Below are 13,066 nucleotides of genomic sequence, written 5' to 3' on the forward strand. Positions count from 1 at the left end.
TAATAACAGAGAGCAACAATGTGGCATTATGTTGGGGAAACACCACCAACAGGATTCATAACACAACCCATGAGCAAAAAAACCCACCCCAAGCAAATTGGGGCATGCCCCTTTCCCTTTGGTTCTTGAGTCCAGCAACCCCAAATCACCCAAAGTCCCAAAAGTCCAATGACCCAAAAGTCTCTGTCCCTGGTCAGGGCAGCCCCAGAGTTCGAAAGTTTATCTGCGGAGCTTTACCTCCCACCCTGGGTGGAGATGGGACGGGGGTAAGAGGCACCTTACATGATCTGAAGCTGACCGCCCCTCAGCTCCATAGGCCTTCGCTCCGCTCCGCCAGCCGCCCCACGAACTCCTTCGCTCAGCTCCGCTCCGCGGCCCACAAGCAGCTCCCGCCGTCCCACGAACTGCTCCACCAGCCGGTCCACAAGCTGCTCCGCGTCCCACCAACAGCTCCCGCCGTCCTACGAACTGCTCCACCAGCCTGTCCACAAGGCACTCCAGCCGTCCCACAAACTGCTCCGCCCTATATCTTCAGGCTCCCCCACTACTTAACACAATGCTCAGTGATTTCAGCTTTTAGTCAGGTCAGCTCTTCGGTGAATTCAGCTTGTAGTAGGGGAGCCTCAGTGCTGGTGCACTATTAGCCCAAAGTGAGCTCAGCAGCCTGTAACTAGACTTCTAATGGAATCAAAATTAGCTCTGATATTCCACAGTAGATAGAGGAGGAAGTGCAATTAGCCTGTAAGGCCCTCACCAAGAGGCCCATGTCACCAAGTACTAATACTTGTCCCCAGCCTCTCTCAATTCACACAGTTTTGGAACCCATGACCCTTGCCTAGCGAGTGCTTCTTAGTTGATGGTGAGTCCCTCCATCATAACAAAAGGCCAAGTGCAGTTCCAAGCACAGTTCCCATAATCAGGGTAATAACAATTTATTCTTCCTGCCCCAATAACAGAGACACTGGGGATCCCACAGCAGCCAAAGTGACCATGTGGGCAGCTATGGCCTCAGTCTAGGTGGGGTGGATGTGCCTATGCAAATGAGATCGGCCCCTGAAGTTTTTTTCCACAACTTGCCACACCTCACCACCAGATGTCAGGGTGGAGCTCATCCTGACACTGCTTACATCGGGTTTAACCTGGACAGCAAGAACAGGGAGAGTATTCTACAAACACTAAACCGTGGCATCCTGCTTGGAAGACTCAATCCTGTCCTCCTTCAGGAACTATCCCCACCCTGTAAAGAGTGCAGAGCCTCCAAAACCAATTGCCTGCTTATTTCACAGCATTTATCACCCACTTAAAAAAATCCAAAAACTCCTAGTGGATTTAATCTTTTAGTTTTGAGATCAAGATGAGACACATTGCTGAAGCCCTGTACAATTACTTTATTTAAAAGATTCTAGAGACTTTGACAGTCACCAGAAACTGCTTTCGGACAGATTTACAGGTCTTCAATAGGTTTGTATGGCCAGTATGGATACTTCTCCTTGTCCAGTTTGGTTTCAGGGAAGACCTCATTCAAGTCCTCAAAAGTCATCTGATCAAATGGAATCATGGTTCTGAACATCTCAAGCTTGAAGTGGGAGGAGAGACCAGAAAACGTTAAAGTCAGATGTAAGCAAGCATTCAAATTAAACTAGATGTACAATTAGAAATTAAAACAAGGTTTCATACCAAGCTGCCTTAAACATGAAATTCACAGGGTAGAACCCATCAACCGTACCTGTTTCTCATGCTGGACAACACAGGATTGAGAGGCCTGCACATATTCAGCAGCACTCTTAGCCTGCAAGAGAACAAAGGATTTGGTGAGCGCATTAATCCTAGATTGTTTAATGCAGTGAAGCTGTGACTCTCAGGCTATTTCACTTTAGCCATTAAAAGAGAGTCACCATTCTCATCTTACCTCTTCCTTAAAGAGACACTGGCCTTAAAATAGCATCTGCTTTAAATAAAACAGGTACAAGCTCTTGACGTCTTTAGCCAGAGAATTTGCCAGCCTCAATAACCTGAATACAACCCCTGGAGTTTATGTTACACCCACCCTCCTCTTTTGCACAGAGGAGGAGCCCATAGAATAGAAGTCACACTATGCAATGCTCCATCTTGACCCATGCAATCTCCAAGAACTCCAGCTCCACACTAAAAAGGAGTCAGGCCTATTTTATGCAACTTAGGTGCATCCTTTGGGCTGCTGACAAGATGCCAGTAAGATCCTCAGTGGATCAGTTTGGCAGCCTTTGTCTTACACTAATTTCAAGTTTATTACACCAGAAGAGCAAGCTCAACTGCAATCGAGTCCCAGACCCTAAATCCGCAAGTGTGGTCATGTATAGGTAGAGATAACCTATTCTTGCTCAAAAGCTGCCTGTATGCACAAACCCAGACTTTGCAGCTCCTGTACCTCAGCACAATTAATTACCCACCAGCAGACTCCAAGTCAGAATTATTCTATTCCACTACAAAGATCAAAGAGAAACCATGTGGCAGGGAAGAGTTTTTAAATACTTACAGCTTCCTGTTCCTGGGCATTTATCTTGTCTGTTTGTGTGTCCACAGGCTCAGGAACCTTTAGTGCATTGTACTGTAAATGCAAAAAATAAATTCTAAACATGTTGCCTCTCAATTCTGTTGAAGCCCTGCATGCTCCCAGAGCTAATATTTCCCCAGTAGCCAGACTAGTGCTCTTTGGATATTGGGAATCAGGAGAGAATAGGAAAGCTCTGACCATATACTCTTTCCTCACCTAGCAGCCTGCTCGAGGAAAAGTTCACAGTTCTGGGTCTTGTACATCAGACATGAGCAGCCTCCACTTGGATTTCAAATCAGCAGCAACATCTAATTGAGGACGAGAATCTCACCTGCTTTTCAAACTCATCCACCATGCCAGCCTTAGCAACTGCAGTCTTGTAATAAACCCAGTCAATAGCGGGGGGCTTCTCTGGCAAGGACATCAACCAGTACAGGGGGAGCAGAACAGCTGATAGAACAACCCCCAGGAATTTCAGAGAACTCCCAGTTCCACACCAGGCAACTCTGCAGTATCCACTGTCCCACCCATCATCAGGCCACAGGGTAGCAACTATGCTCATTTTAGTTGCCAGTATTTTCAGTCTCCTCATTAACGTGGAAATGGCAATAAAGCAGCCACACAAAATTCTACATGCCTACATTTGGTTCTCTCTTTTTTTGGCTGGATGGGCAAGTGCAATACTCAGTTTTTTCATCATGAACACTGGTAGGCGCAGACAACAAGAATTTGTGAATGTGGTGGTTAGTTTTCATTACAGTTTTGCAAGCCTGACAAAGGGTTTTAAAAAAAAAAAAAAGAAAGATAATAAACATGAAAACCACTTCAAGCCAGGGGGTGTAGGAGCATCCCTAGTTCCAGCACCTGTGCACCAGACATCCAGAAGCTCTGAAAGCCAATCTGCCCTTTTAGCCACATGGCTGAGGGTTTGCTCACCATACAGCTGTTGGGAGCTGGGGGTCGGTATTCAACACAAGCACCCTGGGAGGTTTGATTCTGCTAGGTGAGGTTGCACTATCCTAGCCCAGCGAATTCATGCCTTGGTTGTTACCACACTGACTCCCTGAAGGGGGGGAGGGGAATGCACTGGGGTGGAATTTGGCCCATGATGTACCAGTTTATTGTGCTCCTGGGACTCACCCTCCTTTCCATCTGCTCTCAGTTTAAGCTCAGCCATGCATGGGCTGTTTGGCTAGTTTCATTTTTCCAAGGCACGCAGGCCACGGGGGAGAGCAGAAAAGGCTAGTCCCAGCTCCCATTCCTTTAGATCAGCCTCCATGGGGGAAAGACACCTCTGGCTGGGCACCAAGGCTCATCCCCACACTGGCTGGCCATGCAGCATGGTGAGGGGCTGAGACGTGGAACCCTCCCCCCCCGCTGGTCTGGGCTGAGCGAGGGAGTTCAGCATCTAAGATCTAGCTGGGTCAGAGACGTGGTCATTCTGGGGGTGGAGTCCCCGCCCTTGGGGAGCTCTGCCAGGACCTAACAGGAGCAGGATTTGGCTCCATAGGCTACAGATGCAAAGGATTGGGTGGTGGGCAATGCTACAGAGGCTGCCATAGAGCCTGGCTCCACTGTGGTGGCCCTTACTCTCTCTATATACACCGGTGTGTGGGGTATGAGCCTATTTACATACATATAGACACACATCCCTAATTGAACCTCAGACATACACCACAGACATACAGGCATATGAGCCAGCTGTGTTTGCCGGCCAATAAACTAGTGAAGAAACAGCCATGTCCAGCATGGAAGGATCGTCCACATCAAACAACAAACCAGAGAATGCAGAGACAGTCAGGGGGACCATGGCGGGCACGTGAGAGCTTTGCAAAGTCTCACTAACGGCCAGTCTAGCCTCTCCCTCCACAGGCCTTTTTAGTATTGGATGGGTGTGTTTTATAAGAGGGATCTGGGGTCATGAGCCTCTGGGGTTTCTAAGCTTTGCTTAGCCTGCAAAGCACAAGCATTGGGGATGCAGAGAATCGTACGTCAGGAAGGGTGTGTTAGAGCAGCACCGAGTGAAGCAGGGCCGGGCAGTTGTGAAGGCACAAAGCCTCTGGAATCTAAACAGTGCAGGGAGCGGACCCGTGGTGAAGAATGGACGTCAGGACGCAGCTGGCACTTTAAGCAGAGGCAGCTAAGGTGGATAAACTGCCAGCACTGAGAGACCATGTAACTTTCTTACAGGAAGGTAGTTAACTTCATACTACTTTAGAGCTAGGTGATGTTGTTACAGCAAGTGATTGGGGGATGGGGGTGGAAAACACGTTATCTTTTCAGCACTTTATCTTTTCACAACAAAATCCAAAAGTCATGAAAAATGTCAGTGAATCAAAAAATTTTATTTCAGCTCAAACAAAACATGTTTAACCCAGAACATTTTGTTCCCAAGTGTTTTCAAAGAGCTACAGTCACAAGACTGCCAAAAGACAGCCATCCTTAGTTCTTGGGGCACTTACCTGAGATATGGAAGACCAGGGGTCAATTCCCCTGTGGCAGCGTGCAGCAGCAAGACCAACGTTGGACAAATTTAAAAACAAAAAAGCCTGGATTTATTTTAAATAAATAAATCCCACCAGCAAGGAATACCTTCTCTGACACACCTCCAACAGGCCTAGAGTGCACCACCAGATCTTCCCTCCTGCAATTCTCTCACTCTCAACTGGAAGCCGATTTATAAAGGGCTTCCCTACCCAGGAGGCTTTGCAGGGAAAGAAAGTCCCTCCAGTGTCTCTTTGTGCGATTGACAGCCCAGGCGGCCAGCCAGCTCTCTTTCCCCTGCTCCTGGTTTGAAAAGAGCTTCACAACATTACATCCTCTGTACTTTCACACCCCATACGTTTTGGGGTGCTCCACTTTTCATAGGTTTCATAGGTTTCATAATTGTCTCATTAGCATCTCATTAGTATCTAGGTAAATGTGTTTCCGTGATTAACCTGCAGTAAGAGAAGAACTTTCCATAATGCTACAGTCAGGTGTCTTGTGGTCTAGACGGGTACAGGCAGCATATTTCCCTGACCGTCACCTATTGGCACATTCTTTACATAATCTTGTAACTTTACTGGCAAAGGGTTAGTCCTAGGTCACCTACTTATATCATGCCTCCTTAAGTCTGAGGCCTAGCATGGTTAAGCTAAACTCTTACAAACTTTAGCCTGTAGGCCTTGCATATTACCGCCTTGCTTTACTTATATACGCAATACACACTCATCCAGGCCTGCCAACAGACATTCCGGGCCCCAGGGCCAGAGCCATACCTAGGTGGGGCGGGGCCCAGGTCACTTCTGGGACCACCACGCAGGTCCGTGGGGCCCCCCAAAACATGGGGCCCGGAGTGGTCTCACGTGCCTAGGTGCCCTGTGGCCCACCTAGGTGACTTAAAAGGGCCTGGGGCTACCACAGCAGCGGCCAGGGACCTCTGAGCCCTTTTAAATCACCTGGGCCCCTGGCCAATAGCCCCCTTTACCCCCCCTCATATCGATGGGCCTGCACTTATCACACTTAACTGCTTATCAGTCTCACACTCCTATGATGCTATCTTACTTGTATCTCTACCTATACCTACAACCTACATCTATTTATCACACATTGATTACGTATGGACTAACAGAAGAGTTTGCCATGACAATAGATAACACAGTTAAATGATACAATGAACTAATTGGCTACATAATGCATTGGCCAAATCACCCCTAATGTAACTCCATGGACTTAAACGCTTTCGGAGATGAAACTATATCCTGCTGTTGCTTCTCCAGCTCCTGCCAAAGTCTCCCAGGGGTCAACCACAGTAGACATGTAGAAGTTAGATGGATTTTTTAAATAAAGAAAGTGACATAAAGGGAAGTGACAAACCCACACTGGGAATTAGGGCTAGGAAGTTCTAGGGAATGATGTCTAGGTGCTGAAATTGTCTGTTCACCCCACAAAATGTAAAAGAGATAAGGATGGGGTGAATGTGTAAAAGGACTGATGGTTTAGAAAATGGAGAATTTCTACCACAGGTCACTCATTCCCCCCCACCCCGACCCGAGCAGCCTACGTATGGGGACAAGAATGCAGAGAGATAAAAGAGAATCTTAACTGGGCTGTGTAGCCCCAAATGATGCTCTGTCAGACCAGTGAAAACTTAGAGGGACTTCATTTCCAGAGAAAACCCATGCAGGTCAGTGGAGGAGGATCAGATTTAAACCCGACACATAAAAAAGCACAAGATTTGGCCCTTAAAGGACTAAAGCTTTTAGCATTACACTTTGTGAAGCTGAATCCTTCCTTTTTTCTCTCTGCATAAGGGTTTTTTGTTTTTTGCCTGGGGGCTATGGGATTAGTGGTGAAAGTCGAAAGGAAGCCACTAGCATGAAGACTGAAGTGCTCAACACCAAGACAAAAACCAAACTTGGGTTTTGGAACTTACAGACATTGTATGAAACAGGGAAGCTAGCTCAGGTCACAGCAAGATGAGACTCTACAGCTGACACATCTACAGCTGTCAGCAAGAGCAGATAGACGGGATCAGGAAGATTAACAACAGCCTCCGGAGAAACTTTGCTGTATTCTGGACGGGATGATAGACAACGCCATGAGGGTGTTGCCATCCTTTTGAAGAAGGGAGTGAAGCGGTCCCTGCTTGAGCGGAAGTCCATCAGCAGCAGACTTATGAGAGCCAAACTGAAAGGGAAACACAATAATATTGCCCTGATTCAGTGCTATGCTCTGACAAATGACACTGATGAAGAAGCAAAGACAAATTCTACCTTACATTACAGGCAGGAGTTAGAGAGAGTACAATGCCACAACCTAACTAGCATCATGGCGGACCTGAGTGCCAAGGTCGATAAGGACAACACAAACAACAACAGAGCAATGGGAAGACATGGGTGTGGCACCATGAATGAAAACAGAGAGAGGCAATATGAACAACCTAGTCATCGGCAGAACCCTAATTCAACATCGTGAAATTCACAAGCTGACATGGTGTTCCCCAAGTGGCAGAGATAAGAACCAGATTGACCATATGATGATCAATGGCAAATGGCGACGCTCACTGACAGATGTGAAAGTGAAAAGGGGAGCAGATGTTGGCAGTGACCACCACCTTGTGACAGACTCCATCAAGCTAAAACTGAGATGTGTGGGTCCACCAGAAAAAGGACATAGATGTTATGACGTTGTCAAGCTCAAGTCCCCCGAAATACAGAAAGCCTTCGTTCTGTAGTTAAAGAGCAGGTCTCAGGTGTTTGCAGACCTTGATGAAGAGGAGGGGAATGCAGATGAGGAGGGTGAGGGGTTAGACTCCCCCTTTCGGGGTGCCATCTGATGTGCTGGGGTCTCACTGAGCCTGCCCTTTCCACCAGCCTGGGTTTCCTCACCCTGTTCTTGCTGTGCTAGGCTCTCAAGCCTTCTCCAGCACACACACAGGTAAGGCCACACCCAGCTGCCGACACAGACTGAAATCAGCTGTGTGTGGGAGGGCTTAGCTAGGGGAATGGCCAGCACTCATGTGCACACCTCCTTTGGGGTATAAAACCCAAAATAATATTGTCTTGCTCTGTATAGAAAGATCTGCACAGTGCAAGCTCATAAAAGTTTGCTCTCTCCCTCAATGTGGAAAGAGATATGCACAGCTTTTTGCCTCCCCATGATATGAATTGCACAAAATGGGTTTTGAACTAAACAAGAAATAAGTTTATTTACTGCAAAAGGTAAACTTTAAGTGATTATAAGGGATAGCAAACAGAACAAAGCAGATTACTGAGCAAATAAAACAAAACACAGAAACTAAGCTTAATACTCTCAAGAAACAGGTTACAAAATGTAATTTCTCACCCTAAATGTTGTTTTAGGCAGGTTACAGAGTTTCTGTAGCTTAGAGTTCCAGTTATTTGTCTTTACAGACTGGACTTAATCCTGCCTTTCCCTTCAGGTGTTTTTAGCAATCTTCCTTCTTGGATGGGGAGGCAATGGAGAAGAGTCCTGATTGACTTACTCCCCAGCCTTAAACATAAGGTGGGAATCTTTTGTTTCCCAGTCTGATCCCCCATCCCATCTTAATGGAAAAACACTGAAAGCCCAAGATGGGGGTCTAGTACCAGGTGACACAATCACCTGACCCTGTACGGTCAAAGCAGCAGCCCCGGGGAACTGCCAAGTCTTATTGTTCTTCTTAATGGCCCATTGAGACTGCTGTCTGGTGGGCGTTCCCCCAAATACACACACAGTTGTAATTGTTACATAGTCAATATTCAGATACAGAAATGATACATGTATACAAATTGGATAATCACATTCAGCAAATCATAACCTTTCCATAGATACCTTACATGACCCATCGTGCATAAAACATATCTCAGTTATGCCATGTTCATATCACAACAATATTTCCATGAAGAATATGGGGTGTAACATCACAAGGAGATCAGCAAGAACTGGGACAAAGTAACAACAATCTATAAACAGAGCAGTGAAGCCTGTCTAGGCAACAGGCAGAAGAGAAGAAAGGAGTGGATTACACCCAGCACTTGGAATGCCATAGAAACCAGATGAGCTCTGAAGAAAAAAGTTTTAGACACAAAATCCCAGACGCTAAAGGACAAATACCACAAGCAGTATAGCCAGGCACACTGGGAGGTCAAAGGCCTTGCGGGAGCAGAGAAATGACATTATATTGATCAGCTGGCAACACAAGCAGAGGATGCAGCTTCTCATGGTGAACAAGGAACTGTCTACAAAATGATGCAGCTTATCAGTGGTAAATGATAGAGACCAACAAACACTCTCATCAGGGACAAACAAGGCCACCTACTGACAACAGAAAAAGAACAAGAAATGCACTGGACAGAACATTTCAGAGAATTGCTGAACAGGGAGCCACCTAAAGAGAAAACAAACATCCAGGAGGCAGAAGAAGTTCTTGATATCAACACAACATCCCAACTAAGGAAGAGATCATTCAAGCCATCAAATCCTTAAAAAATGGGAAAGCTCCTGGCAAGGATAACTTGAATGCAGAAGCGTTCAAGGTAAATCCTGAGGGCTTGGCTACACTTATATTTTATAGCGCTCTAACTTGCTGGCTCAGGGGTGTGAAAAATCACCCCCCCAGCGCAGCAAGTCAGAGTACTTTAAAGTGCTAGCGTAAACAGGCTCCGAGCGCTCGGCGCTAATCCCCTCGTGGAGGTGGAGTACCAGGAGCGCTGGGAGAGCTCTCTCCTAGCGCTCGCATATGATCACACTTGCACTTCAAAGCGCTGCTGCGGGAGCACTCCCGTGACAGTGCTTTGAAGTTTCCAGTATAGCCATGCCCTGAGTTAGCAGCATCTATCCTGGCCCCTCTATTTACATCAGAAAGGGGGAAAAGTGCCAGATGTATGGACCAGTGGGGTTATAGTGAAGATACCAAAAAAAGGAATTCTCAGTGATTGTAATAACTGGCTTCGTATCACACTTATCTGTGCCAAGCAAGATATTGTGCAAGATCATAGTCCAGTGAATATCAGAGGCAATTGATAGCGTTCTAAGAAAAGAGCAAGCCGGTTTTCGGAAAGGGCGTGGATGCACAGACCAGATCTTCACTCTATGAAACATAATAGAACAATGCTTAGAATGGCAACGGCAACTCTACATAAACTTCATAGACTGAGTGGGCTTTTGACAGCATTCACAGGTCTAGCCTATGGTGCATTCTGTGGGCATATGGGAGCCCTCTCTGTAAACTCAACTTAATCAAAAGCTTCTATTCCAACTTTACATACAGTGTTGATCAGTTCTGAAGTCAAAACAGGAGTACATCAAGGGTGTATTATGTCTACAAGCCTCTCCAACATTGCCATTGACTGGATAAGGTGGCATACAACAGTAATATGACAAGAGGTATTAAATGGACACCCTTCTCATCCCCTGAAGACCTGGACTTTGCAGATGATCTCGCTCTCCTAACACATACCCAACACCCTATACAAGAAAAAACAACTCGACTCAACATATTCAGCCAGCAAATTGGATTGAAAATCAACCGCAATAAGACAGATGTCATGACCTTTAACATTACCTCACTATCACCAGTACAGATAGAGGATCATGTTCTCATCAGTGTAGAAACATTCACATACTTGGATAGCGCCATCAGCCAGGATGGTGGAACAAGCGATGACATCCAAAACAAAATCAATAAAGTCAGGAACACCTTCAGGAGCTTAAATACAGTCTGGAAATCATCAAAATACAACACCAAAACCAAACTCAAGATTTATCAGAGCTGTGTACTTTCAACACTACTTTATAGTGCAGAATGCTAGGGAATGAGAAAGCATGACATGTCCAAACTGTCTTCATTCCATACAACCCGCCTCAGAAAAATCCGTCATATCTTTTGGCCTAGAACAATCTCAAACCAAGACCTATTCACACAGTGCAGCCAAGAGGATCTGAGCACCATCATTGCCAGGAGTCATTGGAGATGGATCGGTCACGTGCTTCGGATGGAAACTGATTGCATCACCAGAATAGCATTAAGATGGACACCTGAAGGAAAGCGAAAATGAGGCCTCCCGAAAACAACATGGCAGAGAGCTGTGGCAGTTGGACTGAAAAACCTGGGGCACAACTGGGGAACCATTGAAAGACTTGCCAGAAACAGACAGGAGTGGAGGAGCTTCTTTGCTGCCTAAATGCCAGAGACATAATGGGAACATGATGTGATATGATGGGGTTAAAGCAAATTATTCCTACCACAGCATTGGCCCCATAACATCAATTCATTAAAAATAATTTGACGAGCTGATCCCAAGAGCCAGCTGAGTACATTGTGCCATTATCACTGAATTTTTCATAAAAAAAACAAGGCTTCAATTACATAAGCTTCCTCCCTACACTGATTAATATCAAATCACCAGCTGCATATCAGTTGATAGCCACTGGCAACTAGCTGTAGCATCAGCTTCACCATTTGCCTCATTAGGAAAAGGGGAACAATGTGGGAAGCATTCTTAGCTATTCTCACATTGCCTTTGGCAACAGGTAAGTCAAATTATAGTAGGACCAGGGGAAAACCCCTGAGTAATTTATATTCTCATACATGTATGAGGAAGATTAAGACGGGCACCCTAGTCCTGCCAGTGTGAAAGGGGACAAAGATCTGACAGTGGTTTTCTAGCAGCTACAGCCCAATGTCTTTTAATCCTCTGATGCATTCCCATTCCATAAGCTGGCTGTGTGGTGTATGTTGAGATCCTGCCCAGTATTGCTCTGATAAAATGATTGGACATAACCAGACTTTCATTTTATTTCCACAGGTGCTGCCCCAGAACAGCTCTGTAAGTACGATAATGTTATTCAGTACCTGAATATCTCCTCTGAAAAGGCACCTGCACTACATACAATACCCAAGGAAAATGGGGAAGAGCCGTTGAAAGTGGAGATACAATTTATGCTGATTTCCATCCTCTCAGTGGTAAGAAAACAAATCTCTTTATTATGGTATAGTAGGAAATATTGTGTAAATTGACAAGTTGAGGCAGCTGATGATCCTAAAGTGAGTGAATGACTTCTCTCACTCATACCAGCGCAAATCAGGAGTAACCCCAGTTACTGTCACTGATCTGAAAAAGTAGAACCCGAACCTTAGGTCTTCTTCTGACCTTCTCCAGACTTCATGGCTGTGGTTTGAAAGTAGAATCCAGAGCAATGTATGTTTGGAGGTGCCAGGTGTAAAATAGTTTGTCACATCCGCACAAATGTGAGAGTTGTTTAAAACCATTTTAGTGATCACATGTTGAACAGGTGTCACATTAAAATGAGCTCTAAAAGATCAAAGTCCAGGGCAAGATTCATTTCTATAGCAGCCTCTTATCCACTTTTTAATTGACCTGTTAAGCTACACTGTGTTGCCAAAGTAATGCAAAGTTGTCCAAGAATACTCAGGAACTTGGTCCTTGATTTGGATTTCATCAAAATGTCTTTCTTTTTCTGTTTCCTGCACACGCACAAAAATGCGCCTCTTACAAGGGAAACACCGCCCTCTGCTTAGCCTGGGTGAAGGAAACCCACATTATTATCTGATGTTACAGCAAAGTGGAGTTGGGGGGAGCAGGGAGAGTGAGTAAGGACTTGTGCAGTTCTTGTTTGGTTTTTCCCTCCTTATATACCAGGGACCTGTTTGCCAGAAGCTGGGAATGAGCGACAGGGGATGGATCACTTGATGATTACCTGCTCTGTTCATTCCCTCTGGGGCACCTGGCACTGGCCACTGTTGGAAAACAGGATACTGGGCTAGATGGACCTTTGGTCTGACCCAGTAGGGCCATTCTTATGTTCTTATGATCAGAGTCTGAAGACTATTTCCCTGAGCCATGTTGTAATTTTTCTCCCATTCTACTGCTCTGGATCCTCTCCTAGCGCAGATTTGCATAGCCAGGTGTACTGTATCAGGCAACTATTTTTTCCAAACATTGAATCTTACCGTCCCAATCTACTCCCCAGTTTGTAAGACCAAGAACAGTAAGTTATTGGCTTGACCTGATTTTCTCATATCTC

At 45.7% G+C, this 13,066-nt stretch overlaps 1 protein-coding gene across 3 annotated transcripts; it reads right to left on the reverse strand.

Moving 5' to 3' along the window:
- Positions 1-1,373: 1,373 nt before the first annotated feature.
- LOC102937429 (ATP synthase subunit d, mitochondrial) lies at positions 1,374-6,482 on the reverse strand. 3 transcript variants are annotated; one of them, XM_043528552.1, is made up of 6 exons: positions 5,140-6,482; positions 4,996-5,055; positions 2,865-2,961; positions 2,516-2,587; positions 1,727-1,789; positions 1,374-1,576 (listed from the first exon to the last, which is right to left on the reverse strand). In XM_043528552.1, the coding sequence occupies exons 3-6, from the start codon at positions 2,955-2,957 to the stop codon at positions 1,445-1,447; spliced, it is 360 nt and encodes a 119-aa protein (XP_043384487.1). In that variant the 5' UTR covers positions 2,958-2,961; positions 4,996-5,055; positions 5,140-6,482; the 3' UTR covers positions 1,374-1,444. The 3 variants fall into 3 exon arrangements, with proteins under 3 accessions (XP_043384487.1, XP_043384486.1, XP_043384485.1); XM_043528551.1 differs by having other exon boundaries at positions 4,996-5,082; XM_043528550.1 differs by having other exon boundaries at positions 4,996-6,481.
- Between the last annotated feature and the right edge of the window lie 6,584 nt (positions 6,483-13,066).

Source organism: Chelonia mydas, chromosome 14, assembly GCF_015237465.2.
Source record: "Chelonia mydas isolate rCheMyd1 chromosome 14, rCheMyd1.pri.v2, whole genome shotgun sequence".
NCBI lineage: Eukaryota > Metazoa > Chordata > Testudines > Cheloniidae > Chelonia > Chelonia mydas.